At 34.0% G+C, this 24,743-nt stretch overlaps 2 protein-coding genes and 1 non-coding gene across 3 annotated transcripts in view; all 3 read right to left on the minus strand.

Moving 5' to 3' along the window:
• The window catches only part of LOC126719729 (uncharacterized mitochondrial protein AtMg01280), a 2,217-nt gene extending 1,603 nt beyond the window's left edge, over positions 1–614 (minus strand). The window contains 2 exon segments of the mRNA XM_050422257.1: positions 113–194; positions 503–614. Of these exon segments, the coding sequence (XP_050278214.1) occupies positions 113–194; positions 503–614 (194 nt within the window).
• Positions 615–2,556: 1,942 nt separating this feature from the next.
• Positions 2,557–5,953, minus strand: LOC126718259 (glyceraldehyde-3-phosphate dehydrogenase, cytosolic). Its single transcript, XM_050420371.1, has 12 exons — positions 5,807–5,953; positions 5,667–5,699; positions 5,459–5,559; positions 5,254–5,369; positions 5,033–5,132; positions 4,729–4,875; positions 4,572–4,632; positions 4,376–4,473; positions 3,855–3,997; positions 3,649–3,732; positions 3,052–3,141; positions 2,557–2,846 (listed from the first exon to the last, which is right to left on the minus strand). The coding sequence occupies exons 1-12, from the start codon at positions 5,808–5,810 to the stop codon at positions 2,798–2,800; spliced, it is 1,026 nt and encodes a 341-aa protein (XP_050276328.1). The 5' UTR covers positions 5,811–5,953; the 3' UTR covers positions 2,557–2,797.
• An 18,473-nt stretch (positions 5,954–24,426) lies between these two features.
• On the minus strand, positions 24,427–24,500 carry TRNAV-AAC (transfer RNA valine (anticodon AAC)). Its single transcript has one exon. It is a non-coding gene; the product is annotated as a tRNA-Val (tRNA).
• Between the last annotated feature and the right edge of the window lie 243 nt (positions 24,501–24,743).

Below are 24,743 nucleotides of genomic sequence, written 5' to 3' on the forward strand. Positions count from 1 at the left end.
AAAAAAAAAAAAAAAAAAAAAAAAAACAGGATTTGTTCCAGCAGCAGGTTCCCCTACTGCCACCTTTTACGGCTTCGCTAACTCCAATCAAGCAGTAGTAGACCTAACTTACCTGATCTCCGAACAGCTAGTGAAAAAAGCATCCGTTAAGCATATTACTTTGGGTGACTTGTATCGGGACGGGTTCACTGTTTCTATAGCAGAAGATCAAGTTACACACACATCTGCTGATATAATCTCCGGAGATTCTTCCAGGAAGCTAGGTCAAGGCTATCTGGCAGAAAAGGATTCTAATGGCACAAAGTCGTTCTTCCCCCGTTTCCCCGATCTCCGCTGGCTACTCGTAGGAATTTTTGAGCTTAATCCTTTCTCTTTCTCTCGAGTCCCCTGGAAATAGAAATGGGCTAGAGCTCCCAGTCGTTTCTAAGGAATTTCTACCTTTTGGATCAAACTAGGAATCATACATTCGCTGAATGACTCGACAACCAAGTATTTCACTTACCTGCACATAGGCTTCCTATATTCTCTAGAACATCCCATCTCGTTTCATAGCGCCTGCTTCCCGAAAAGATAGACTTCCTATCAAATCTTTCACAGTCCCCAGAGAGATCCATCCGATGGTCTTTCACTCTCTCGCTTCGTCTTCCCAGCTATCCTTTACATGCAAGTAAGATCAGATCGAATGCTCATTCTGGCTTCTCGTCTAGCTTCTCTCCCACTACTCAACCCTATTTCTTAGTATTTCATTATTTTAGTATTTTAGATTGAACGGACAGCTTATACTTCTAATAGATTCCTAGCTAGCTAAGATGCATCTACGAGAAGCTATTTTTTATGTAATATTACATTATATGAAAAAAGAGATTAAGTAGCGAGTAAACAAGATCCTCGAACTATGGTGGGTTCAGAAAGAGGATGAAGGCAGAAGTGCGGCACTAACTTCTGCCAATTTTTGAAAAAGGTTTCTTATCCGTGTGCGCCTACCGATGAAGAAGGAAGGAAACTACTCTTTGTTTGTCCGCGCACCTTTTATTATTCTTTCCCGTGAGAGTGAAGATCGCGCAAGACACTAGAAATCTAGTCAAACTAGTAGTCGAGGATAGGCCGATGGATATGAAGAACCTACACTAAACTAACTCATATAAGGAATGATAAAAGTTAGCGGTTGTTAGGGAGGGATTCCGTCAAGCGGAGGGGATGTCCAGAGGGATGCGGGAAAGACTCAAAATGAAAGCAAGCGCAACTAGTCTTGGCGAGCTATGAACGAATGCTTAGCTTGACCAAGAATTGTTGTTGTTGAATCAGTAGCAGAGCGAGATTTAGAAGGCATGGCTCTCTAGCCGTGCTTAAGCGAGTGGAAAAAAGTTTTCAATGCTCGAGACCAAAGGAATTAGCCAAGGCAGCATCAAAGACAGATCTTGTCACTGGGGAGATCCAGGAGTAGTTGAAGTGTGCCGTGAGTGGTAGCCGTTTAGTAAGGGCATGGCTTATGGTAGGGAGTGACCCGTCTTGTTGAGTCGACTGTGAACGCATGGTTTGCGCATGGTTTGCTCTTAAAAAGAATAGCTCTTCTTCTTCTTTTGCCCTTCTCCTCCTCATTCCTTTCCTTGAGCATTGATCAACGCATGGGATCCTTACAAGCTCATGAAGACTAGTTAGTGACTTCGCTTCCCCTGCGAATCTTGCTAATCAGTAGCCAGACTTACCTAATTAGGAGAAGAAGGCCTAGGGGTGCGGTCGATTCGTCTTGCCTTGGCCTGGCCACAAGGGCTTGGCAGATCAAGAAAGCGTTAAATCTCCTCCTCGCTTACTGGTCACAGCTAAGAGTTCTTTACTTTATGTTGATGTTATACCCGAGGGTTCCTTCCCTCACTTGTTACTAGCAGCTCTTCCTTTACACCTGAGAACTACCTATTCTTTTTCACAGCAAACCATGAAGAGTCGAAAGAGTTCACCGCAGAAAGCATAGTCAGAAGAGCTGAACAGCTGACGACCACCAAGATGTTTGATGGGATTTTGTGGTTTGGCCGATTGCAGCTTGTTTGTGTTTAACCGAGAATGTTTTTGAGCGAAGTGGGGCTGACTGGTTTCGGCTTGGGAATGCTCATTGGCACAACACAAATCTTATAGTTGACAGCCAATGGTCCTTAAAAAGAAAGCTTATACCAACTCCATCATTCAAATATTCACTTGGTTCAATTTGAATTAAGGCAATAACAATCTCCTGTCTCTTGCTGTTTTTTTCAACAAAAGAATTGCGGAATTGCAGCAAATAAGAACAGCATGAAAGGAAGCAACTCATTCATATTAGTACCATCTAATGCTTTATATTTAGCTGATATTTGTTCAACCATGAATTTTCTTTTAATCCAAACAAGAAAAGCTCATAAACGGAACAAAACAGAGACAAAATAATCGGCAGAGACCAAAGCAATGGAGTACAAGTTTGACTGAATTCCAAGACTATGGGTTTATTCCACACTCCAAAATCTTGATTCATTTTGAATTAAGTCAGATTAAACTGGAACAGTTCTATTAAAAACGAATTGCAGCAAATAAATCGGAACAGCATGAACTCAGTTATATAAAAACCATCTAATGCTTACATTTAGCTTATATTGTTCCACTACGAATTCTCTTTTAATCTCTTTTAATTGACACAAGAAAACCTCATGAACAAAACAAAACAACCAGCTGAGACCAGCAGCAATGCAGCACAGGTTTAAGATAACTCCAAAAGACTCGGGTTTATTCCAACAAAAACATAAAAAGATAGCCTTAAATAGTCAGTTTAGCTTCAAGCTTTTACAGATGCGATGTGGACAATCAGGTCAACCACACGGGAACTGCAAAAACAAGATTGATGGAAAAGGGTGTTAGAACTGTAGGATAGCTGAAATCAATTTATCTACAAGAGTAAAATCAATTTAACATGTTTTATAGACCATGTTAAAGGTTTCAAAACTAGATCGTAGGAGAGGATGCCTAAAGGATCAAAACCAAATTAACAAGAGGGATTGCATACTTCAGATTAATGTTTCATATGATTACCTGTAGCCCCACTCGTTGTCATACCAAGAGACAAGTTTCACAAAATTGTCATTCAATGCAATTCCAGCCTTGGCATCGAATATGCTAGACCTGCATTAAGGACAGATGACCATGTCATGAGTCATATCATGACGATAACCAACAGTAAAATAAAACAGAAAGTCAACTTATTTCCAATAATATAATGAATTAACCATCCGTCACAAAATTATCTGTTCCTAAAATAAATATAATGATGCCCTGCAATTGCTCAATACATATGAGCATTTCACTGATTTCCAATACATGACCATTCCAATGATTTCCCAAAAGCAAATGCATTTGAAAAAAAAAACGTAACCGTTTAAATTTAGTTACAAATCTCTATACAAAAATATTGAGAATACAAAAACCAGTTATGGAATCAGATTCACTGGTTCTTCAAACCAAATGAGTAACACTTCATGAGTAGAATAATAAATTCAAAAAAAGATACAAACTATACGATCAATTATATTACCACTTAGATTCTAGCATGCATATAAAGGAATGCTTGCAAAATATAAACTAGGCCAGAGCAAGACAACTTTAGAACATAACATTAAAAGATTAATCTACCTGCTGTCACCAATGAAGTCAGTAGACACCACATCATCTTCAGTGTATCCCAAGATACCCTTAAGCTTGCCCTCGGACTCCTCCCTGAGAATTGTCATATCAAAAGACTTATATTAGAAATTACTTAATAAGACATCAGTTCAATACATAATAAACGATAACACCTGCACATTATAAGAATACAAGACCAACATTCCAACACTTACTTAATAGCTTTTTTGATCTCCTCATAGGAGGCCTTCTTCTCAAGCCTGACAGTGAGGTCAACGACTGAAACATCGACAGTTGGAACACGGAAGGACATTCCAGTCAATTTGCCATTAAGTTGTGGAAGAACCTTTCCAACAGCCTATACAGCCACAAAATACACCCAAATTAGTCAGGCTGCTAAATATATTTGATAGCAGCATTATCAAATCCAGTTCTGAAATGAATGTTAACACTTCAGAAAATCAAATCCAATTAGAATGGATACTTATAAACACGAAATAAACCAACCATATTCCACTCTTATACAACAATATCAACAAGTACACCCCAAGTCATAAACTATAAACATTTTACATCAATAGGCAAGACCAACAATTAACAGCTAAATAAGACATAAACTACCTTAGCAGCTATATTCACTCCTATATATAGATGTCTAACCACTAAGCAGGCCCAACATTCAACAGAAAGCAACATTGTAAATAATACCAATTCATAAAATTAAGTAATAAACTACCTTAGCAGCCCCAGTGCTGCTGGGAATAATGTTAAAGGAAGCAGCTCTTCCACCCCTCCAGTCCTTGCTTGATGGGCCATCAACAGTCTTCTGTGTGGCTGAATCAGAAAACATAGCAACAATTAGCACAACTATCAAACACATTTCAAAATTTTTTAAAACGAATAGAATCACAGTTTCACAGCCAACAACTCACCAGTGATAGAGTGGACAGTGGTCATGAGACCCTCAACAATTCCAAACCTGTCATTGATAACCTGTACATAATGTCAAACAACAACATAATAAGCACAACAATTCACCCTTCAACAACAAAATACAGTCATAACCATATAAATGGATTCAAAGTCAACCTTGGCAAGGGGAGCAAGGCAGTTGGTAGTGCAACTAGCATTGGAAACAATATCAAGATGTGGCTTGTACTCCTTCTCGTTCACACCAACAACAAACATGGGTGCATCTTTGCTGGGAGCAGAGATCACAACCTTCTTAGCACCACCCTGGTCACCAAACAATCCAATTCAAATCTCAATTTCCATTCTCATTATCATTCTATACAAAACAAACACAACTGATAAAAGCACATATATTTACAACCCCATATGATATTAAAACACAAACACTTTCCTACAAGTGAATAAAGGAGAAAAGGCAAACCTTCAAATGGGCAGCAGCCTTTTCCTTGTCGGTAAAAACACCGGTAGATTCAACCACAAAGTCGGCTCCAACCTGACCCCATGGGATCTCTTCTGGGTTCCTGAAAAAAAAATTCATCTTTTAAGCAACAGCACTCAAAACAGTAAAACCCATTTTCAATCTCCAAACTACAAAACGAAAACACAAAAAAAAAAAAAAAAAAAAGCAATAAACTTCAGTACCTGACTCCAAAAACAGTGACGGGTTTCTCGCCGAAGAGAAGGGTCTTCTCGTCCTTCACCTTCAACTCGTGGTGCTTCCATTGACCGTGAACGGTGTCGTACTTGAACATATATGTCTGAAAATTTGCATAAACCTTTGTTAATATTCAAGATTTCTCAAATATTTACCGATCGGTAAAAAAGGGTTTTAGAAAAATATTTATACCATGTAGTCAACGTTGATGAATGGATCGTTAACAGCAACGAGTTCAACATCGTCTCTCTGAAGAGCAACTCTCGCAACCAAACGACCAATCCTTCCGAAACCTATTAGATTCCAAATGTTATTTTTTCACTATAGTCCGACAACCTTAAACACTAACAAAAAACAAACAGATCGGAGGGTTTTAAGCTTTTAGATTTTAGTTTTTTACCGTTGATTCCGATCTTGATCTTCTTGCATGATGCTGCAGTAAAAACAAAACACACACAAAAAAACAAAGAACACAGAAAATCAAAAAGAGAATTCATTAACGAAACAAATCAAAGCAAAAAATACCAAACCAGGGATTACCCATTGATAATCGGTAGAGAAGTAGAAAACAAAGAGAGATAAGATTTGTATGAGAGAGAGTGAGTGAGAGTGTGTGTGATGGTATTGGAGCAGAGAGAGAGCCTTATATATATATATATATATATATATATATAATAAAGGCAGAAAATGTAAACCGGTGGGTAGGGTTTGTCACGTGCCGCGTGAGAGCGAGAGTGGGTTTATGGTTTTACTTTTATGCTTGGGCGAAACGAAAAGTAGCTTGGAGCCGCTGATTAAGGTTAATATTCCTGTATTCCTGTATTTCAAAGCCAATGTCAAATGTTATGGTTTTGTGATATTTTGAATAGTATTTCCATATAAACTTTTTTTTTTTTTTCTATTTATAGTTTATTGCGTTGATACTTGAGAAACCTATTATAGTACTAGAATTTTTGCTATTTTTTCAACACTGGAGGAATAGGTTTTGAACTTTTTATGTATGGTAATTTGATTTTTCCATTGGAAAAGCTATTCTTGGAGAGGAAGTTGTAGAAAACTTGCCTTCTAGAGAGTGGGGATAATATTTTGTCTTAGATGGAATATTCGGACTATTAGGTGGCTGATCCCACCGGATTTTAAAGCCAGTGGGTGAGATGTGGCAAATTTTGAATGGGATTTGTTGAGGGTGTGAAAGTCAAATTGTATGAAAAGTTTTGCTGTTGACCAATGAAAGAGGGCGAGCTCATGTGACCTTTCTGCTGCCGTGAGCACTGGTACAAAACTTTGCAATTTTTTTTTTTATATAGCAATGACAGAGATACAATATATATATATATATATATATATATATATTTTTTTTTTTAATTGTCTATAAATGATGCTAGAAACTTTTGACTCTAGACTTGTAGTTGGAACTTGAAAAAACACATTTTGATTTTTTACGTTTTTACTTTGTCAAAGTTTTGAGTTTTCCTAGGTGATGCTTGTGTTAGAAATATGGTAATTACAATAATTAAGGGAAAGTGAAAAATTTTCACTATAAACAGAGTTTTTTTTTTTTTTTTTTTTTTTTTTTGGGATGAATTAAAACGGAGTTCTAGATTGTTCCATGCTCTAGATGCAAGTTGGTCGGTCAATAAATGGTGTCTACCTTGTCCTCTTTTCTTTTGTCAAAGATGTCACATAAAGGTTTTCCGAGTCCCACACGCATTACCATAATAATGATCAACTCGAATCAAACCCGGCCGGTTGGACCCTTAAAGTCTAAACCGGTTTGAATCTTTTCATTATGTTTGGTTGGATGAAGGGGAGAAGTAGAAGGGAAGTATATTTTTCTTTCAATGTGTTTGGTTTGCAAGATAACATATGTGGACATGCTCCTCAAAAAAAAGAAAAAAAAAAATATATATATATATATATATATGGACATAATTTTTGTTGTAATTTTAATGTAGTTAACTGTGAGCAATTGAAAAAAAATAATGAGTCAATGTGAAAGTGATAGACTGTTGTTGAGGGTCATTTGTGAGAAAGAAAGCCCAATAACAAGGGCAATAAAGAATTGACAAAGTAGACAGCAAAACCATTAGACCCAAGCGGCAGGAATAATGGAACACAGGCCCAAGAAATAAACAAATGGATCTTGAAGAGGCAAATGGGCTCAAAGAAGCCCGGAAAGAAAGAAATAGCATCCCATGAGCAGTGTATGAAATAGAAAAGTACGAAAGGGCTACCGCAAGCCCAAGGTAATGCAAACTAAGAAAGTAAGGGGTTTATGGCAGACCCATAAATCTCAAGGATGAGAATAAGGTTATTGGGCCAGGGAAGCCCAATGAAGTTAGTAAAAAGCCCATGGGAGTGTAGAATTAGCAAAAGGGCCAAGGAAGCCCAAAGAAAGTAAACGGGACAAGGATGCCCAAAGGAAAGCCCAAAGGGACATAGGAGCCCATAAGTAAAAGCAAAACAGTGGTCTTGCCAAGCCACTAAGAGAAGGAATAAACGGCAGGCCTAAAAGAGGTCCAATATGATTAAGTTATTACAGTAGGAATAACAGTACAACATTGCAAGAAATAAAGGAAATCAAGGAATGGGTCAAAGAAATGTAAGACCCATCATCAGACAAAACCCAGCTCTTGAATGAAACGGGAAAACGAAGAACAGCCCACATAAAAGGTCAAAAAGCACGGACGGCAAGCCTCCAGACCATGGCAGACGAATGGGCAACAGACAAGTTTTGGACACATATGCAATGAAGGCACGCGCAAGGCCTAGGCACCACCAGCCTGTACACAGCCAATACAAAGCATGGTGAGGTCGGGGGGTCAGAGGATCAAAGGGCATGGTTTGGTGGTGGGGAGAGGGGAAAAATCTATTTTTATAGTTCCGACTCAAGCTCTTTCGGGGTGGTGTCCTGTTGGGATGACTTACTACCCAAAAGAGGTAAGCTGAGTTGGAACCATTAGGTGCATGCCATGAGGGATAGGGAGAGAAAAATAAGCCAAACCATGGCAGGAAAAGGTGTCACGGCAGACTAACAAACAAAATATTCTTCTTTGTCTGGCGATGGGAGGGCGACACATAGACAGCACAGTGATGGTCGGCCAGTACACCCAGACCAGACAAAGGGAATTAAGAGTTAAAACAGTAAAATCGGGTCACGGCAAGCACTCTAAAAGGAGGGTCTTGCCGTGAACAGGGGACAACACGAAACGGAACTTAGGGAAGGAAATAGAAAACTTAAAAGAAATAGAAAAGGAAAACATAGTAAGAAAAAAGAAAGAAATAGTGAGAGTTAGAAAGGTGGGCATGCACCGGTAGATTAATCCCTTCTCTCCCTCATGAAATCCGGCCCTCTGTAGGAAAAAACTCGAAAAAACCTACGCAAAAAACCACTTAGGCCCATTTCCCTCAGAGTCGTTAACCTCTACGGCAGGATTCATTCCTGAGAGATTGACCGCTTTGAGGAGGGACGTTCTCCCCTTTGTGGTTCTGCTCCTGCGAATTGAATTTCCGGTCGAATTCCTCCAGTATTCCGATTGACCGGTGAACATTTGATGTTTTCTCTGTTATTTCTTTTTTCCCTCTCTTCCGTAAAAGGAAAACAAATAGTGTTGTTATTGTAATTGATGTTAAGGGCTATTTGGTCATTTCCCCATTTAAGTGGGTAGATATTTTCTGCTTATTCTATTATTATTATGTCTGCTTGCCACAATTTGTCTGAAACAGTTCCACCTGCCGTAAACACGTTCCTAACAGACTTGGCTTAGTTTGCGCACAAGCCGGACCACCTTAAGTTGAAGCTGGACCGGTCCCGACTCTCTTATCCAGAAAACTTGAGCTTAGTACAGCAGGAGGCAGCCCAATACCACTAGCACAGCCCACCCCCTTACAACTGTTATGTCAAATTTGTTGCAAAAATTGTGGATCCTAAAAGAACTCCCATTATAAGGGAGGAAGAGAGTTAAAAATGGCTATTTTGTGCCCCTATGACTATGAGATCTCACTCTCTCATGTTCATCCCAAATAGGGAGGAAAGAAAAATGTGAGATCCATGGAAAAGCTATCCCTCCAATTTTCCTTTTCTCTTAATCTATTTCTCTCCAATTAAACAATGGAAACATATCTTTTCTCTCTCATTCTTTCCTTTTAGACTATCGTCCCTCAAACTCAACTATAAAAGTCTGTTTGATTTGAGATTTTAGGGTGGATGAAAAATGGGAGAAAGAGAAAATTAATTTTATAAGTGTTTGGTTGGGGAGCATGGGAGAATGAAAAATTAGTGAGGCCTAGCACCCGTGCCCACAAAAATGTTTTTTCTTCAAAATGGAGACAAAACTGGAGAAAAAACACTATATATATATAAAAATAAAATAAAATAAAAAGACTAAAAACCTTTGTAATTTTCTTCTTTGGCCTCTTTTTTTGTCCTTTAATTTTTGTCTTTTTCTAAACCCATATGTTTTGTTTTTCTTTTTCTTTGGTTTTCTTCTTTAGCATTTTTCTTTGTATTCTCATTTGTGTGTGTGTGTGTGTGTGTTTTTTTTTTCATTCATTTGTTTTGGATCCTTTGGTTTGTGCTCTTTTTATAATTTAAAATATATATTGAAGTGTTCTTACACAAATTTTTAATAAATAAAATGTTTTACTTTTTGTTTTATTTAATAGGGACATAATTGTAAAATTTTTCTCAATAGTTTTCCACATCTCCACTTTTCCATCTTTCTAACCAAACACAAATAAGAGAAAACTAAATTTCTTTTATCATCCCACTTTTCTATCATTTCCCCACTTTCTATTGTCTCAATTTCCCACTCCTCCAACCAAACAAACCCTAAGAGTAAGTTTAGGGTCTGTTTGGATAGAACTTATTTTGCTGAAACTGAAAACTGAAAACTGAAAACACTGTAGCAAAATAATTTTTAAATGTGTAAATAGTATCGTGGGACCCATTTTTAATAAAAAAGTTGATAAAAAGTGGAGTTTGTGGGACCCGTGAACAGTATATAAGTCACTGTTCATGACTGAAAAGTCAACAATATGCGGCTGAAAAAAAAAAAAAAAAAAAAAAAAAAAAAGGAAAACGCGGACGCAGACGTGAGACGTTGAATCCAAACATACACTTAATCAAACTTTTTTGTTCTTGCCACACCCAATCGAATGTAATGGATTTTTTAAGCCCATCAACCCATGTAGATTTTGCGAAGAGTCTTGTAATTCAATAATATTATCTACTTTTCTTTATAAGAAGTATTAGGTTGTAACCTATGCTTATTTATGAACAAATTTAACACTAGTGATGATGATGTAGTTTTACATAGATGAGTAAGATGGTCATCTCGACTTTTGTACTAAATAATTTTGAATGGGCCAATCAACACCAAATTAAGAAAATTAAAATGGATACTTGATACAAAATTAGGATTACAATTAGAAGCTGTTGAATGCCAAAATTTCACAAGAAAACCCATTCCATGAAAAGTAAAGAAGGCCCAATTCAAGCAGCAAGAAGAATCAACATTAAGGCCCTATTTATGTTCAGATTTCCAGCAAAAAGGTCATTAAAAAATCCAGCAAAATCCAGTGAAAGAACTGGGCCGGGATACCCAGAGGTTGCCAGAGGCCCAGGATCCTCAGGTAATGCAGCACAGCTAATATGGGATTGAAACAGCTCAAGAAAGGTACCACGAAAGACAAGAAATGAAGAACAGATATGTCCTTCTCAAGTATCCAGTGGTGTAGCAAAGAATCAGAAAGTATAAAGCAAACATTCATGAACAAAGGAGCTGTACCACAAGGAACCAAGAATGAGAAAACTATAAGTAGAAGCGACTGGAAGGGAACTTTCAACCCAGTAGTAAAAGATTCCAACTATTTGGGAATAATGACAATAAGGAAAGACAACCGACATCTGAGTCTGAAAAGTGAGAAACCTTGAAAGAAGAGAGATTGAAGGCTAGTTGCCCAAAGATGCCCCAGAATGGAAAGTCAGCAAGTGACTTTTAGAGAAACAACACTAAAAGATGAAAACTATGAGAAAAAAGGGAAGAGACTAGCCCCTGGGCAACTGTCACAGCACGAGCTCTGAGGGGCAAAAGAGAGAAATCACTAGTGTCTTGGAGCCCTATAAAACACACTATAAAAGGAAGAGAAAACCCATGTTGAAGGGGGAGGATTTTTCAGTAGGAAGAATATCATAACAGAGCCATTAGAACTCTGTAAAATTTAAGAAAAATAGAGGAACGTCTCCCGGTATCCCAGAAACAGCCACTATAGCACATACTTGGATTCAAAAGAATTCAAATTTTGCAAGTCTTAGAGGCTTGGATAGCCATCGAAGTTTGTAATTTTTGAGCTTATTTGAACCTTGTATCACGTCTTAGTGAGCACATTTGTAATCCACAATTAAGAAAAATAATGAAATATCTCATATTGATTTGAGGATTTCTAACAATTACTTTGCATATTTCTTTATTATATTATTTTCCTTTACTGCTTCTTGCTGCTCAATACATATATTCTTGCTTGTTAATTTTTCCTTTTACTCAGCCAAAAGCTGAGTCCTTTGCCCAAGCAAAGCCACTCAGACTTGAGTTCCAAATTCCACAAATCTTGTGCAAAAGCACTAAGTCTGTAAGAATTGGGGCCAGGATCCTCGTGGCTGAATCATTTTCATGAAATTCATTTACATATATGTATATGTATTAATATATATATATATATATATATATACTAATCTAAGAAACTAACAATTATTTGAAGATATGTGCATTGTATAGTTGTTCTTGTGTAGGACCTATAGAGGTAAAAGGAAAGGACAAAACTCCATTACATAACAAGCATGGAGAAAGATTGTATAGTGCAGAGAATCAGTATTCCGGGTTCTTACAGGCCTAATACGCCCCAAGATCCCACGACAGTACGCCCGGGGTACCAAGTGAAGGAATTCTTTAAAATGTTTATACAATAAAAGATAAGCCTTAAATATTCTATTTCAATCTCTTTCTCATTGTGAATATTATGAATATCTATTTTACTTATTTTGTAAGAGTAAAGGGTCATTTTATGATATTAAAACACTTATAATGGTATTTTATTGCTTAGGAGGAATCGCATTTTTTCCTTAAGGAGATTTATGTGACTTGCGCACAACTTGGTTCGTAATCAGCCCCCATTTAGCTGCGGTGAACCAAGCCCAGTCCACCAAACTACAACTATTTGGCCCAGGATCCTCGGGCATGTGTGCTAAAGAAAAAAAACACTCTCACAGAAGCTAATTTGAAATCGATATAAATTATGATTGTGCTTCAACTATAATATATTATATACATTATGATTCAAATCATCCTCCCTCATTATTATAAGTAATGGATTTTAAACTGAAAAAAGGGATACATTTTGTACAACCTTTTAGATTTTTTAAATTATTTTAATTATTAATATATTTAGCTTAAAAAAATTCTAAATAGTCTTTGTAGGTACTCAAGAATTTTTGGCTTTGGCTTTGGTTTTGGCTTTTTGGCTTGATTGTCTTGCCTTGAATTCTTTTGTCCCACATTGGAAAGATGACTTTCCTCCTTCTACCTTATAAGGCATGAACCAATGAGAAAGAGTACCACTAGTTTGGTTAGTGGTACTCTTTCTCATTGGTTCATGCCTTATAAGGTAGAAAGAGGAAAGTTATCTTTCCAATGTGGGACAAAAGAATTCAAGTCAAGGCAATCAAGCTAAAAAGCCAAAGCCAAAGCCAAAGCCAAAGCCAAAAATTCTTGAGTACCTACAGTCTTGTATTTTGGTTTTTTGAAATAAAAAAACAATATATTAGGGGAAAATTGAGTGAATAAAATATCTTAAATGTTTGTGAGAATGCCTTTTTTTGTGACACTCAGGTCCAAGGATCCCGGACCTAAATAAGAGGTTTGGTGAACCGGGCCTTGACTCACTGCAGCTAACAAGCTGTTTAAGAATCAAGTGATGCACAAGGGATGCTTCCTACAATACAAGTAAAATGACAAGTAAGGATATTCGTATGGAGAGGCATGCCAAAATAACAAGATAAATTCAACAAGATCAATAAAGAGGTACAAAATAATGTTAAGGGGATCCTGGGATTAATGAGACATATTTCATTAATATGTTCTTTGTTAAGTTATAGAAAGCTCACTAGGACATGATACAAGGTTCAATCAAGCTCAAAAATTACAGTCTTGAATGACTATTTCAGCCTTCAAAACTTGCAAAGTTTGATTCTCTTTGAATCCGAGTATGTGCAATAGTGGCTTTTATAGGATACCGGGAAGCAATATTCATTTTCCCCTTAGTGTTTTCTTTCTCTTCACCACAACTTTACTGATAGTTCTTTTCTCTAGAAAATCTCTTCTTTTTCTCTCTTTTTTGCTGCCCCTTTCTTCGCAACCTACCCTCCCCTTTTATAGTGAAGTTCTGGTCTTCCCGAGGAACCATTGGTTCCCCTGTTTTGCCTTCTTGTGAACAGAGCCTATTCCATGCCTATCACTTGGTAAGTCCCATTTCCCGTTTTTCTCATTCTTTCCTTCTTTCAGCTTTGATTATTTTGAAAGTCCCTAGTTGGCCACCTTCTTTGAGATGTGCTGAGGTATGCCCTTCTCGGCATCACCGTTTGGCAATTCCACTTTTCTCCTTTTTTTCCCATCTGGGCGGAATCCTATTCTGCCAACTTGAAAGCCGCCTGTTACCATTCTCTTTTTTGTGTTTCTCTGTTCTGGTTCCCCGAGACTCTGTCTGCTTGTGCCATGAGAGGTCGCTGGGTTTTTTTGGCGCTTGTGTTCTTTTGCTTTGTTTCTTATTTTCTTTTTCTGTCCTTTTCTTTCGAGCTGTCCTAGTCTTTCTTTTGACTGTGTGCCTGGAAGGATCCGCGCCTCTTGATGGTTGCTGAGGATCCTGACTACTTGTCATCTTGCCGTGGGTTTCTTTTTCTTCTCGATGCTTCTCCGTCTGGGCTTCAAGCCTCCTGGGCCTCTTTATTCTTTCGTGGTCCGCTTGCACCTGCTTCCTTGGACTTAGCTTGTTCTTTTCCTTTTGGGCCTGGCTCACTCTTTTTGGGCCTCCCTTACTATGATCCCTTTTAGACCTCAACAATGTTTTACTAATATTATGCACATTTACACAGCTTAATTAAGAATAATACATAAAGTAAAAAACAAATTCAATAATAAATTAAATTGAATAGTAGAGTAGAGTAGTTAAAAAAATAAAAAAGTACAAAAAATATTTCAAGTTATATGAGAAATGTATATCAAATAAATCCAACATTTTTGTCAAAACTATATATTTTAATATATTATAAGATAGTTTAAAATAAATAATAATGTGATTATAAGGACTCGAATGGCAAGATTTTGTTATTGAGTGGCATAGTACAAATACTTCATTTATGACCTAAATTTTATTATTAAAAAAATGCTAGAATTTTAAAATAATGTATAAAATAAATGAAGAAATTTCTAAAAATACTTGTAGTAGAATTTGAATCGAACTAACAGTTTTAAAAATGTTGATACCTTGGTAATATTAGGGAAAATATGCTAGGACATCCACTTAGTGTATGCACAATGTAAAGGATACAACTTTTCTTACATATGAAATCATTTGAACTCCTTCCTAAAAAAAAAAAATCATTTGAACATCTAATATTTTATCGTGAAAGATTTGGTAAAAATAATGAAATGATTAATCTATATATATATATATATATAAAACCGAAGCCTTTGCTGGTACCACAATTTTCCACGTCAGCACAATATTTAAAAAATAAACAATTTTCCACGTCAGCATAATATTTAAAAAATAAAAAATAAATAAAAATTATAACTCCTCAAAACCCTAGCAACCTTACCCCTCTCTCAAGTTAAGAAATATAAAGCCACGGTTTCTGCAAACTCTCTCTCTCTCCGGACGTAGGAAGCCCTAAAGCATTCAAGATCTACAATGCACGGTATAGATTTTAGCTTATAAAGTTCAGCTTTTGTAAGGTTAGTTTTGTTTATATATTAATTAATACATAGTACTTTGTTCACCATTGAATACTCATCTATATATATATATAAAACCGAAACCTTTGCTGGTACCACAATTTTCCACGTCAGCACAATATTTAAAAAATAAACAATTTTCTATATATATATAAAACCAAAGTCTTTGCTGGTACCACAATTTTCCACGTCAGCACAATATTTAAAAAATAAACAATTTTCCACGTCAGCATAATATTTAAAAAATAAAAAATAAATAAAAATTATAACTCCTCAAAACCCTAGCAACCTTACCCCTCTCTCAAGTTAAGAAATATAAAGTCACGGTTTCTGCAAACTCTCTCTCTCTCCAGACGTAGGAAGCCCTAAAGCATTCAAGATCTACAATGCACGGTATAGATTTTAGCTTATAAAGTTCAGCTTTTGTAAGGTTAGTTTTGTTTATATATTAATTAATACATAGTACTTTGTTCACCATTGAATACTCATATAATCAATTTCCAATTCAGTGTTCAAGAATTAAACCAAAATTCTAACTGCGCTATCATAAAATATTATTATTAGTATGAATTTTATGGAGTTGCGGTGTTCAAGAATTAAACCAAAATTCTTTTAAATTATCTATAATATTTTGTCCTCTGAAAATTTTATCTTTTTGATTTTATTATATTGTGTTTCTTAAGCTATAGAGAGATTTTCTTTAATTTCTGCAAACTCTCTCTCTCTCTAGATGTAGGAAGCCCTAAACGCACGGTATAGAATTCAAGATCTACAACTCACGGTATAGATTTTAGCTTATAAAGTTCAGCTTTTGTAAGGTTAGTTTGTTTATATACTTAGTCCTTACGTTTAGGTTTAGGTTTAGGTTTAGGTTTTAAGAGATTTATATATTACTACTATATGGCTAAATTTCCCGTGACATCAGTTTTATGTTTTTAACCAAATACATCAGGAAAGCAAGAGAAGGCGCATAAATATTTAGTCCTTATGTTTAGGTTTAGGTTTAGGTTTAGGTTTTAAGAGATTTATATATTACTACTATGTGGCTGAATTTCCCGTGACATCAGTTTTATGTTTTTTTTTTTTTTATTTAATAATTTGTTTTATGTAAGGTTAGTTTGTTTACATCAGTTCTTTATCTCAAAGATAAGGCTTTTATTTATACCGCAAGAACTATTTAGGTATGTATCCCTTGCAAGCACACATGAACTTAAATTGTCTTTTAATATATGCATACTTTATTATTTTCTAATAGTTTTCCCGTGCATCGCACGGGTTAGCGACTAGTTATTACAATTCGCATAAAGTGTACCAAAGGGAAAAAACGTATAAGTTTCGCATGATTTTATTACATTATTTTAGATATGTGTTTGATACTTTTACTTAACAAAGACTTGTTGAGTGTATGATTTAAACCGATTTAAAAAGATCTTAGGTTTTTTTTTTTTTAATAAAAAGAAGGGTTTAATTTGAAAATCACCCCCAAGGATATAGAGGAATCATGCAAGTTATTAATATTAAATACTTAATAAATGCTACCCAAATTTTTTTTTAGAAGAAAGACTTTGAGACTTTTATTAAGATAACCCAACTAGATCAGCCTGAAAAAATATAAAGGAATTGTGGTGGAATATACTACATCCACACTGAGAGATTTAAGACATTTATAGACTGTCTGGCCAGATTATAAGCTAATCTATTTCCATTCCTTCTAGTATGAGAAAAACTCAAACCATCTAAAAGAATTAGAGAAATAAATTACATCCCTGATATAGTTGCCATAGCCAACCAAGCACAAGGTTTCAATATCAAGAGCCTGAATAACAATCACAAAGTCCCCTTGTAGAATAGCTTGGTTAATTTGACTTCCAAGGCAAATTCTAAAGCTCTCGCAGCAATTTTAGCTTTAGCTTCAACAATAGTGAGGAGTTGAGGTATTTTTTGAGACATTGAAGCGATGACGAAGCCATGAGAATCTCGAATTGTGACACCAATCCCAGTTCAATGAGCGTCTTGGAAGATAGCACCATTGAAATTGAAAATGATATCCAATTGGCACAGGGAAATGGCAGCCACTTGAGGCAACAATAACTTATAGGACCAAACTTTTATTATCAATCATGTGATTTGCTATTTTTTTTTAATAATTGTTTCTTTTAGTTTATATAAAATTATTTAAATAAATTACATTTACCCCAATATTACATAAGATTTAAATTAAATATTTCACATGTGAAAACTTTCAAATTAAATCATATACCGTTAAAGGACGAGTTTGGTTCAGCTTTTTGAAACTAGGTTTTTTGAAAAAGTGGAGTTTTCAAAAAGTACTGTATGAAATTGGGCTTTTTTAAAAAGTTGAGTGTTTGGTAAAAGCTGTTACAAAGTGTTTTTTGAAAAAGCTGAGTGTTTGGTAAAAACTGTTAAAAAGTGTTTTTTAAAAAAGCTGAGTGTTTGGCTAGAACTTATAAAAGTGGCGATTTGAGTTATAAATTATCAAAAAGGACACTATATATAAAGGGGTATATTTCATACTAAAATCAACTACTTAATAATACTTACTAAAAAAAAACTACTTAATAATAATAATAATAATAACAACAATAATAATTTATTGTTAACTAAAATTTGTTGTAAAAATATTTTTGCAATAAATATTTTTACAACAAATCATACGTGGTAAGTTGTTACTGATTTTAATTTGAACACACCACTTAAATTATTATTTTCACTAGTATTAGCTAGTAACAATCCACCACATAAAATTTATTGTGAAAATATTATAGTAGCAATTCTTAGTTTTAATTTTTAATTTTTAATTTTTATTTTTATTTTTCTCTTTATCTCTTTTTCTTTCATCCACACGTTTATTATATTTTCTTTTCATCTTTTTTTCTCCACCACACACGTATTCTTTACTTCTCCCTATCTTCACTTTTGACTTTTCTTTATACTTTTCTTCTTCACCAGAACACACTAGAAGATCAAGCTTCTAGAATTCGTCCACTCTCATTCCAGAACATACCATTTCTTTTTTCTCTTTCTCTACTTTCCTCCACACATTTAGCCACACAGTCTACACCCACGCACTTCTTCATCTTGATCTTCATAGGTAATTTCTCTTAATTTCACCAAAAATCTTCAATACCTCTCTTAGCCCACACCCACGCAAAGTGATCAATGACTCCATGATTCTCATCAAGAATCAAGATGCAATTCATTTTGGCAGTACCCACTGTAGCAGAGAGATGAGATCTAGTTCTAGAACTAAGGACTGCAGATCTGCCTTTTGAAACACAAAGGGCAATTTGGGAAGAAGACGAAGAAGATCGATCCGGATCGGTCAAGAGAAACATTTACCTGTAGCAGCACGGTCTGGATTGTGTAGCAACACAGAGGAGAGACTTGTTCTTGAAGATGAGATGAGAGGAAGCCGTGACTTTCTAACTACATACCTTGATTTATCAAAGGGAAAAATTGGGTTTTTAATCAAAATGGTTGGGCAATTTGGTAATTGAAGAGAACTTCGTAACAGTTATCAACATGCGTTAGCTTTTGCAAAAGCGCCAGAGCTGTGTTGTGTCAAAGCCACATTTGTTCACATTTCAAAAGGCCATGTTTTAAAAAAAGCAAGATGTTTGAGTCTTACCAAATGGGCAGATAGAAAAAGTGGTTTGAAAAAGCACTTTTTGCACTTCAAAAGTGCAAACAAACGGGCACAAAATCATTTTAATTAAAACCCAAAACCCATTACATGTGATCTTTTTTATAATTTTATTTATTAAAAAAAAAAAGACACTTTAACAAAATAATGTCATGTGACTTCATTGTGCAGGTCTCAATTGAGTTGGGATAGTCGAGTGAAATTTTCATTCACTCGACATCTAACCAAAAACTACAAAATAAAACCCTAAACCCTACCACAGTATCACACAATGTTTGTCTGACCCACATGTGAAAAACGTCTATAACCTTTTGGATCGTAGTAGGCTAGTTGCGTGGGTAAGGCCTTAAGCATTATCTATATATATATATAAAACCGAAGCTTTTGAACCTCCCACAATTTTCCACATCAGCACAATATTTAAATTAAATCTATATATTATTATTATTATTATTATATAACCGAAACTTTTGAAACTTCCACAATTTTCCACGTCAGCATAATATTTAAATTAAATTAAATTTTCCACCTCATCACTGTTTTCTTTTTCCAATGTAAATTAGACTTTTAGCTAAATAAGGACACTCTCCCACCGCCTCTACTCTCTCCTATTTAAGAATTGCTTGCGTAGAAAACCTAAGCCCCAAAAACTATTCGCGGAGAAGATGATGTTTGAGGACCCTCACCACAAAGTGAATATTGAAACTGACATCTTTTTATAAAGGTTGGTCAATATCTTATATTTATATGTATGGCCGTTGGCCACCACTATTTTTTTATTTTAAATTCTTTTTATTTTAGATTTTATGATTAGATCTGCTATTATCTTCTTTTGCCGAAACACAATTTTCTCCTTAAAACTTATTTTTCTTCAAGATTTTTTTTGAGGGCGGCTCATGCTTCACAATTCACATATTCCACTTATGTATTGGACTCCTCTCCTTCTTCGGTCAATGCATCAAGGTTAGGGTTATTTGATTTGTTCAATAAAAATTATAGTTTTGTTGCTTTTTCTTATAAGTTTGTCAATTGTTGTTTTGTTTATTTAATTGCTGGGCCTGAATCTTTTAATTAAATCTTCAAATTTTTTTAACCTTTTAAAAGTTTTAATATTTTGAATTTTAACATTTAAAAGGTAACTCATATTTCTCTAATATTTCTATGTTGTGTAGACATATTTTTTTTTGTTTATTATATTTCTCCATTGTGTAGTCACATAATTTTTGTTTTGTTTTTATAAATTCTTGGCTCAAAATCTTCTAATTGTTTGGTTTACATATGAATTTTTAAGTTCATTTTTTGCAATACATTTAATTGTCTAGCCAATTTCAATAGTAGAAAAGCTATAATCATGGATTCCCTTCTTTCTATTGTATTTCTCTATTGCGTAATTATATATATATATATATATATATATATATATTGTTTTATTTCAATACTTTTGAAGCTTTGAATCTTCTGATTTTTTTTAAATTTTTTTTTTTTTGGCCTTTTGGAAGTTTTAACATCATAACTTTTGGGTTTTATTTTTTCTATTATCAGAAATTATCTAGAAGATTTCAATGAATATCCATGAATTATTCTTTTTGAGGGTAACCCATCTTTATCTTATATTTCTATTCCTAACTTTTTTTTCCTATATTTTTTCTTTAATTGTCCGTGTTTACGTCTCTTTTGTTTTTCTTATTTTTACTTTCATAGCGTATGTACATGTTGTGTATGTTCTTTGATTCTTTCTTTAATGATTTTTGTGTGAGTATGTGTCATCATATCTGGATACTTAGGCAAAATCTATAAAGACTAAAGATGCTTTTTTTTTTTTTTTTTTTTTTTTTGGTAATGAATCCTGTGTTTTTCATGACTTTAGTGAGTCATATTCTTAATGATCGAAATGGTTTTGTTTGACATGGATTTTGTTCATATTGGTTTCAAATTTTATTTCTTGGCTTATATTATAGATTGTAATATATTTATTCATCAAACTGTTTAGTTGAGTTTGTTTTCGAAATTGTTTTCAATGTTGGACATTTTCTTGAAGCATGTTGGTATCATATATTAAAATACTGTTAAGTTGATAATAATAATAATAATAATAATAATAATAATAATAATAATAATATAGTTTAATAAATGTCTGAAACGTATAGCTGTTAACAAATGTTTTAGCTATATGATTTTATTTTACAAATTCAATTTTGGTGTTGTTGTAAAATAAACAAAGATTAAATTATATATTGTACAAAATACATTTCCCGTGCATTGCACGGGTTAGCGACTAGTTAGTATTAATAGGTATGCCAATATATGATTATATGTTTTATGGAGAACATTTGCAATTCTTTATTTTTTATAAACAGTTTTAAATTATATTTAAGTTAAATTGAACTTGGCCTTCATTAGTAACTCATTGGTTAAATGGGTGATCAACACACCAAAACTTACACCAAGTTAAGCTATGGTCTAGTTTCTCAAAAAAAAAGTTAAGCTATGGTCTAAGTTTGATAACTACGCTATACAAATACTTTGTTTAGAAAAAAGCTCTTATACAAAATAAAATAAAATAAAACTTTGTTTAGCCCAATCACAAAGTTGCAAAAATAAAGTAAATTTCTCTTGTTGTCTCTCTCTCTTTCTTATATATAATACATCTATAAGACTATAACTATAAGTAATCTATATATATAAAACCGAAGCTTTTGAAACTCTCACAATTTTCCACGTCAACACAATATTTAAATAAAATATATTTAAATAAAATTACTACACGCTATTTTGCTACTATTAAAACATAAAAACCCTAGAACTCTTCCCATCCTCTAAGAACCTACGCAAGGCATCTGTTTCAACCCGGTGGAGAAACCTTTGCAGAATATGCATGGAACAACTATTCGCCAACAAGACACTTGATGCTAACCAAGCTATAAGGCACAAGAAAGTGCAAGACGCCCTAGCTGATACTCATCAAAGCAGTGAGGCAGTAGATATTGGGAGAGCTGCTTTCAAGACCACACTTAATCTATTATCAAACACCATTTTTTTGGTGGATTTTCTAACCCCAATTCTAACACAGCTATTAATGGACTTTGACGCATGTTTGAAGAACTCACCATCCATTGAATAAAAAATTGTTTATTTGACGGTTCTTCATGTTGTTGTTGTTTTTTTCTTTTCTTTTCTTTTTCTTTTTTCTTTTGATTTTGTAGGTTTCCTAGGAACACAACCTAGCAGGTAAGAGAATTAGTAGTTTTTTTTTTTTTTTTTTAATCTAATTTTTCTTTTAGATGCAATAATGTTTTACGGTATTCTTCACTTAATGTCACATATAATAGAGTACATAATCTCTATTTTCTAATTCTTTAGTTTGATCTCAAAAGCATGTTCACTTAACGATAAATTTTTATTTGGTATGTTATATATAAATTTGTTGAATTTGGTTTGGTTTTGAAGTAGAATTTAGGGATTTTATAAATTTTGAAGTTTTAAGTCTTGGGGTTTTTGGTATTTGCGTCTTAGGTTGATCTTGATTCTTCACCTAAAATGTTTTTTATTTAGGTTCATGTGATTTTTTTTTTTTTTAGGTATTATAATTTTGATATTGTTCCATGTTTTGAATTGTCTATATTGTTATTATTATGAGAAAGTCATATTACTACTCAAATTTGAAACTCAGTGTTTCTTCCTCACATCATGGTCTTTATTTAAATATTTATAGTTTATATTAGTTTTTAGTATGTGTGTATATATAATTATTGGAAGTTTTGTTTTATTAATTTAGGAATTGTAAATTACTTTTTAGGTTTCAGTAACTTTGCACTTGCAACTCAATAACATTCAATGTTAGACAACACTTCTAAACTATGGAAAAATATAGAAGTTAAATATTTCTTCATTTTTTTTAAAAAAATACTAACTAGCAAAATGTCGAATTACTAATTGTTGGATTTTTTTTTCTTTTTTTTCTTCAGAATCAATAGTTTTTCCGTGTATCGCACGGGTTAGCGACTAGTTCCACTAAATACTCTGGAGGAGACTTTAAACTCTGATTCTATTCATAAAGGAGATTAAGTAATTCCACTAAATACTAAAAAAAACCTTTTGACTTATATTTTCGCGGTTAGTTTGAATTATGTTTTCTCTCTCACACACACACATAGATTAATTGTTACTAATCAAATTTTTTTTTTTTCAAAAGAAGTAATAATCACAATGTATATACATTATAATAATATCTCTATAAAATTATTAGTTTCGGTGTGATTTTACATGTTATATTTTCAAATTTTATTTATTTATTTTGGGAATGAATATATGCTCAAATTATTTTGGCCTTAATATAGTACAATGGGCTACATTTGTTGTTAATTGTATCCTCCCCCCCCCCAACATATGGAAATGGTTTTTCCAATCCTCATAATTACCGTAGCTAGAAAGGTCTATGCATAATTAAATGTTAGCTCTCATGGTAAATTCTTTTGTAATTCAGATTATATAAATCATATAATATGAATTATATGATTCATACAGTCAAACGCAAGCATAGCAATAGGTATACATTGGTAATGTTGGTTTGGCAGTCACTATTATATTATAGTTAAATTTCTTCACTCTATCATCTACTGTTTAAACATACAAACTGCCAGTTTCAGCATCAGATCAGATTCCCAGCATCTATGCTACCAATAATCCTTTTTTCTAAAACCTACCACCCATTAACCATGCACTTTTTTTTTTTTTGCTGAGAACCATGCACTAGAATACTATTCAATAAAAGCAATAATAATATATAGATACATATATTATAGAATTGACCTATCACAAACCTGACACTTTACATCATTCTTGCACTATTGACATATAATAATACTTAATTGAATCTAATCGTGCTACCTACCACTACAAAGAAAATTTATAACACTTCTTAAAAAAATGCTTTTTTTTTTTTTTTTTTTTAATAGTGTGTAGTTTTATGTATATATGCAGGCATGAAACTTGAAGTCAGAAACATTGAAGTTGGTTAGCAATTTTCCATGCTGATGGTTGCAAACATTGAAGTTTTCTATGAAATTTTTAGAATTTCAACCATACATGATGATACTTGAGGTCATCCTATTAGTATTCCTACCTTGATTATATATATATATATATATATATATATATATTGGTCTAATAGAGTCAGAGAGACAGGCTAAAAGGGTACTTAATAAATGTTAAAACATTAATTGAAATGTTCAGAAAGAAAGAATGGAAGGTGTAGTAATGGAGCAAGACTGTAAGATGACTAAGATCCAATCTTGCTAGTCACTAATTAAAATACTATTCTAGATCTAAATTTTTATAAACCAATATTATCTAATTAACCATACCCCCAAGAAGAGGAACAAAGAAAAGAAAAAAAAGAGAGAGAGAGTCAAACACTGACTACAGTGATGACTGATGAGGTAAACTAAAAAGAGAGGGAATTCCAAAAATTAAAAAGAAAGAGAGAGGATTGGCGTCGCCCGGGTTCGAACCGGAGACCTTCAGTGTGTTAGACTGACGTGATAACCAACTACACCACGACACCATGCTTGTTCACGCTTTGAAATACTTTATATTACTATCCTATCTCGTGAAGGTCAAAATAAACTAGTAGGGGTATTATTTAGTATTTTCATGCAAGACATCTTTTTACAAGATACTTATATGACAAGTTGGGTAAATCTAGAGTCACAACTCACAATAACTTGGTCAGCTTTAGCGTATCTTTGTTGGCACTGTTTTCGGCCCAAACAAAATTTAATGAGTAAAAGTGCCAATTTGCTACCCA

This window comes from Quercus robur, chromosome 3 (genome assembly GCF_932294415.1).
Source record: "Quercus robur chromosome 3, dhQueRobu3.1, whole genome shotgun sequence".
Classification (NCBI taxonomy): Eukaryota; Viridiplantae; Streptophyta; class Magnoliopsida; order Fagales; family Fagaceae; genus Quercus; species Quercus robur.